The sequence below is a fragment of the Scardinius erythrophthalmus genome, assembly GCF_964197995.2.
Source record: "Scardinius erythrophthalmus genome assembly, chromosome: 4".
In the NCBI taxonomy this organism is placed as follows: Eukaryota; Metazoa; Chordata; class Actinopteri; order Cypriniformes; family Leuciscidae; genus Scardinius; species Scardinius erythrophthalmus.
This window is the reverse complement of record NC_138224.1, coordinates 53,444,382-53,449,953: the sequence shown is the minus strand read 5'-3', so window position 1 is coordinate 53,449,953 and position 5,572 is coordinate 53,444,382. Positions and strand designations below refer to the sequence as shown.

The window sequence follows — 5,572 nt, the reverse complement described above, 5'->3', positions numbered from 1 at the left end:
CGAATTGGACCATCAGACGTTGCTGCTACGCTTAGGATTGTGGGTAGTGTAGTTTTTTTTTCATAAGATCGCAGATAAAACATGTTTTTCTTAAAATGAAAATTCTGTCATCATATGCTCGCCCTCATGTTGTTTCAAACCTGTATGAATTTCTTTCTTCTGCTGAACACAAAGGAAGATATTTAGAGGAATGTCAGTTACCAGACAGTGTCTGTCCCATTGACTTCCATAGTATATGAGCTCAGTCTCATCTACAGCAAGGAAGAGTTCAAAGTGGTGCTGTGGACCTATTCCAGCTATTTAAGTTCTCATTACCACACCCATGACCACGGCTGAAGCTGAGAGGTGCTTTTCAACCTTGAAAAGAATCAAAACTTTTCTCAGAAACACCATGACCCAGGAGAGGCTGAATGCACTGGCATTGCTGTCCATGGAAAAGAGACTTGTCACTGAGATGACTGACTTTAATCAGAGAGTCATTGAGAAATTTGCTGGCCAGAAAGAAAGGAGAGCAAAATTTATGTTCAAGTAGTCAACTTTGTATTTATTTGAGTTTAACCCTCTGGTTATCAATGTAAATGTAAATTTTAAATGTAAATATACAAAATTCATCATCAAAATCTGAATTATCATACACACACACAGATAGACACAGAGTCATTCATTTGTGAGACTATGAAAACTGCTCTCTAATAATTTGTCACATAAAATAGTCCAAAATGCGGAACCACCAGAAAAATAAATTTGGTGACACTGACACATTGATAATGTGAACACACACACACACACAGAGAGAAAGAGACAAAAGTTTCTGCTTTATTTGCTTATTTGTTATGCTGTTCACTTCATTGCATTTTGTTGTTCATGTCATGTATTTGTACTCAATATATAATAACTGTACATATCTGTTCTGTTACAGTTAGTAACGGAAGTGTAGAATTGTACATTTGTACAATTATATGAAAAGAAGATTGAAATAAATGATAAACTCTAAAAATTCAACTTTTATCTTTTTCAGGTTTGATTCTAATCATAATGTAACATTATTGAAAAAAACAATTTCAGTTCAAAAAAACATTTTTATTGTTAGAATTGTGATTTCATAATATTTAGATATGAATCCAACTGGAAAAACTTGTGAAAAGATAACTTTTAGTTAGTCAAATAGCATATAGTGGAGCTCTATAGCCATCTAGTAGCTAAAATTATCATTTTTTACTTTTAAAACTACATTTTTACAAAACATGGGCAAAAATTTGACACTAAACCATGTAAAATTATCCATATTATCCCCATGAATGAAAGTTAGAAATATGGGTCTTTTATAAAGTGAATTTGACGTAAAATGCATTTTTTGTAAAAAGCCTATTTAAATAAATATTTTTTATTTAAAGAAATTTAAAATGTATCATAAATCTTCCAAAAACTGCACAAATGTTGAGTAAAAACATTAATAAATAGTGTAAAATTACATTTGTAAAAAAAAAAAAAATTATTATTCTGTTACAAAATTAAATGTTATTGTCTGGGGTCCCTGGGACAAAGATAACTAGTAACCCCACCACCCACCACACACACACACACACACACACACACACACACACACACACACACACACACACACACACACACACACACACACACACACACACAAAGCCCCCCCATTTCAGCGTGTGAAGAGGACTTTTATTTTGGTCTGTTGGTATGACGTCATAAGGCTGCGCTGCATCTGTTGTGATTCGGCTGAAGAAGAAAGGTTTGTGTGCAAACTAATCACGCAATTTCATAGTTTTAACAAGAACGGTTAAATGAATGTTTGATTGTTGAATGTAACAATTTAAAGCTTTATCTAACAATGATGATAACTTTTACTAATCAGCTTCTAATGCTTGTTTAGAGTGTTTTTAGTCTAATCAGATCATTTAAGTCCATTAACTCTCTCTCTGACTGACTCTCTTACCAGTGAACTGAACTACTGAACTAGATCTGATTGAGACACACTCAGAGATTTAGTTTAGAGTGTTTTTAGTCTAATCAGATCATTTAAGTATATTAACTCTCTCTCTCTGACTGACTCTCTTACCAGTGAACTGAACTACTGAACTAGATCTGATTGAGACACACTCAGAGATTTAGTTTAGAGTGTTTTTAGTCTAATCAGATCATTGAAGTCCATTAACTCTCTCTCTCTGACTGACTCTCTTACCAGTGAACTGAACTACTGAACTAGATCTGATTGAGACACACTCAGAGATTTAGTTTAGTGTGTTTTTAGTCTAATCAGATCATTTAAGTCCATTAACTCTCTCTCTGACTGACTCTCTTACCAGTGAACTGAACTACTGAACTAGATCTGATTGAGACACACTCAGAGATTTAGTTTAGAGTGTTTTTAGTCTAATCAGATCATTTAAGTCCATTAACTCTCTCTCTGACTGACTCTGTTACCAGTGAACTGAACTACTGAACTAGATCTGATTGACACACACTCAGAGATTTAGTTTAGTGTGTTTTTAGTCTAATCAGATCATTTGTCCATTAACTCTCTCTCTGACTGACTCTCTTACCAGTGAACTGAACTACTGAACTAGATCTGATTGACACACACTCAGAGATTTAGTTTAGAGTGTTTTTAGTCTAATCAGATCATTTAAGTCCATTAACTCTCTCTCTGACTGACTCTCTTACCAGTGAACTGAACTACTGAACTAGATCTGATTGACACACACTCAGAGATTTAGTTTAGAGTGTTTTTAGTCTAATCTGATCATTTAAGTCCATTAACTCTCTCTCTGACTGACTCTCTTACCAGTGAACTGAACTACTGAACTAGATCTGATTGACACACTCTCAGAGATTTAGTTTAGTGTGTTTTTAGTCTAATCAGATCATTTAAGTCCATTAACTCTCTCTCTCTGACTGACTCTCTTACCAGTGAACTGAACTACTGAACTAGATCTGATTGAGACACACTCAGAGATTTAGTTCAGAGTGTTTTTAGTCTAATCTGATCATTTAAATATATTAACTCTCTCTGACTGACTCTCTTACCAGTGAACTGAACTACTGAACTAGATCTGATTGACACACACTCAGAGATTTAGTTTAGTGTGTTTTTAGTCTAATCTGATCATTTAAGTCCATTAACTCTCTCTCTCTGACTGACTCTCTTACCAGTGAACTGAACTACTGAACTAGATCTGATTGACACACTCTCAGAGATTTAGTTTAGTGTGTTTTTAGTCTAATCAGATCATTTAAGTCCATTAACTCTCTCTGACTGACTCTCTTACCAGTGAACTGAACTACTGAACTAGATCTGATTGAGACACACTCAGAGATTTAGTTTAGAGTGTTTTTCTTTCTGTTAATTATTCTCATCTTAAATAGGACAAACAGAAAAACTCCTGGTGAAGCGGCTGATATCCATGTTACACTCTATTATAAAGATGGCTTTTATAAAAGAGGAGAGTGAAGATATAAAGATGGCTTTTATAAAAGAGAGTGAAGATATAAAGATGGCGTTTATTAAAGAGGAGATCGAAGACTTTAAGATTGAAGAAACATTCAGTGTGAAACAAGAAGAAACTGAGGAACAAACAGGTCAGTTTATTTCTCAAAGCTGATCTCAGTCATTTGATCCTTATTGAAATGTCCAGCTCTACAGAAATGAGTGATATATTTTTGAAGAGTGTCCTAATTAAAGTTAAAGTAGTTTTATTTGAAATGGTGCGGGTTGCCTCATGTGGACAGACATGTTGAGATCACATGACAAGACAAATGTATTTTTCATAATTTTTTTTTTTAGATTAAATTATATTACTCATAAAAAATATATATAGGCTACTTAAAAAAAAAACTGATTTGGGTCAATGACGTATAAGGATTTTCGACAGGCCAATTTTAAAATACAAAAAAAATAATAGCCTACATGTTGCAATTGTTCAAACATTAAAGTTATGGTCTACGATTTCAAAGATTGTTCATTATTAATAACCTCGTTTAGATGCTGGTTATGGTTCTACAGTACAATCCCCTGCTCCACTTGCGTCTCCACCCACCGCACCCCACCCCGCCCCCTCCTGTGACATGAAATTTTGCGCGAAAGTAGGCAGCATCAACTCAGCAATGGAGAAAAAACAACAAACCGACAGCAGCAAGCGGCCCCTGCTCGCCCCAACAGTCAAGGTTGGAAGAAAGAGAAAGTCTGTAGAGGAAAGAGCAGAGATTAAAAAAAAATGCGAGGAACGCCGGACTCAAAGCCGAATCAATATAGGGTCCACCATTGCCCGTTGGAGGAAGCTTCAGAGAAACCTTGGACTTAAAACCGACGCTGACGTGGCTGACTTTTTGTTGAGCAGGTAAGCATTTATTTATACTTTTATGGTGTGGTGTATTACATAAATAGCTTTTTATCAGTCTGACAACATGATCATGCTGCCGGTCGGCATTGGAATGTTAGCCGTTTAGCATCGCCTATCACAGGGGGAAAGTAATTATATTTCTTGAAGTGCTTGACTATTTCAGTAGGCCTAACGTTAGCGGTTTTCTGTTCGAGCCGATAGAACATTGCATGTGTTGCTAATCTTGCGTGGGCGTGAACTCAAACGTGTGCCTCTGAGCTATTTTGTTAGGACAATGGTGACATTGCATTGTTGATGAAGCAACTACGTTCAAGTGTCGAAAGTCAACTTTACATATGATGTGTCATTAGCGAGGTCATTAGATTGAAGCGACTGAGCAATGTTGTGAAAGTAAATAACGTCAATCAGTCATAATTGTAAGTGTTCATTCCTTCAAGGCTTTATGTGTTCACTTCTTTCAGCTATGAGAGAGGACCAGTTTCATCTACTCCAATGAAGACGGGATTCAAAGCCTCACTAGCTCCAGCAGCTTCAACCATTTTTTCATCAGATACTGACCGGTAAGTGTGAATTTAGACCTGTCAATCGCTTCAATATATGTCCATGAAATTGACACCTTTTAGCTTTTCAGGACACGGGGGAAGAGAGTTGTCTGCTTTTGCAATTTCAACCCAGGGTGTGAAGACATTTTTAAACAGTCAAAAGACAAGGATGTGAGATCTCCCTTTAAAATCGCAAGGCATATTTCAATTAATGTTGTTTTTTTGTTTTTGTTTTTTTGTTTTTGTTTTCCCCTATTTTAGTGGTGGTGAATTCACAGATGAAGATATTCATGATCAGGCTCTCATCAATCTCCAGGGCACATCAGACATTCAGATGGTTGAGAGCAGGGTTCCCACGGGTCCTTGAAATCCTTGAAAGTTTGTGAATCTGAAAAAATGTTTTCAACGCCCTGGAAAGTTTTTGAAAATAAACATACATAGAGACAGGTCCTTGAAAGTGCTTGAATTTATTTCGTTGGTCAGATACACGTTTTCCACCGTAATGGTTCTGTCGCTGTTACCACTTGTGTCCATTCTCATAACGTATAGTGCTGCGCGGATCGCGGCTAATCCGCGGGTCGGGCGGGCCAAGTAATACAAACATTCCATTCCACTTAATCGAAGGTGGATGACAGATAAATCATTAATGTGTTGAAAGAAATAAAA

The 5,572-nt window shown here is 36.1% G+C and overlaps 1 protein-coding gene across 1 annotated transcript; it reads left to right on the top strand.

Annotated features, from left to right (window-relative positions):
- The first annotated feature begins 1,717 nt into the window (after nucleotides 1-1,717).
- LOC308689115 (uncharacterized protein) lies at nucleotides 1,718-5,358 on the top strand. The gene is made up of 5 exons (XM_081362675.1): nucleotides 1,718-1,756; nucleotides 3,391-3,603; nucleotides 4,007-4,361; nucleotides 4,826-4,924; nucleotides 5,168-5,358. The coding sequence occupies exons 2-5, from the start codon at nucleotides 3,429-3,431 to the stop codon at nucleotides 5,271-5,273; spliced, it is 735 nt and encodes a 244-aa protein (XP_081218801.1). The 5' UTR covers nucleotides 1,718-1,756; nucleotides 3,391-3,428; the 3' UTR covers nucleotides 5,274-5,358.
- Nucleotides 5,359-5,572: the final 214 nt, after the last annotated feature.

Excerpts from the sequence above, each read along its gene's own strand:
- LOC308689115 (XM_081362675.1), top strand. The coding sequence starts at position 3,429 with ATGTTACACTCTATTATAAAGATGGCTTTTATAAAAGAGGAGAGTGAA. Across the intron at positions 3,604-4,006 it reads AGAAACTGAGGAACAAACAG|ATGCTGGTTATGGTTCTACA; the intron begins GTCAGTTTATTT and ends AACCTCGTTTAG. Across the intron at positions 4,925-5,167 it reads TTTTCATCAGATACTGACCG|TGGTGGTGAATTCACAGATG; the intron begins GTAAGTGTGAAT and ends CCCCTATTTTAG.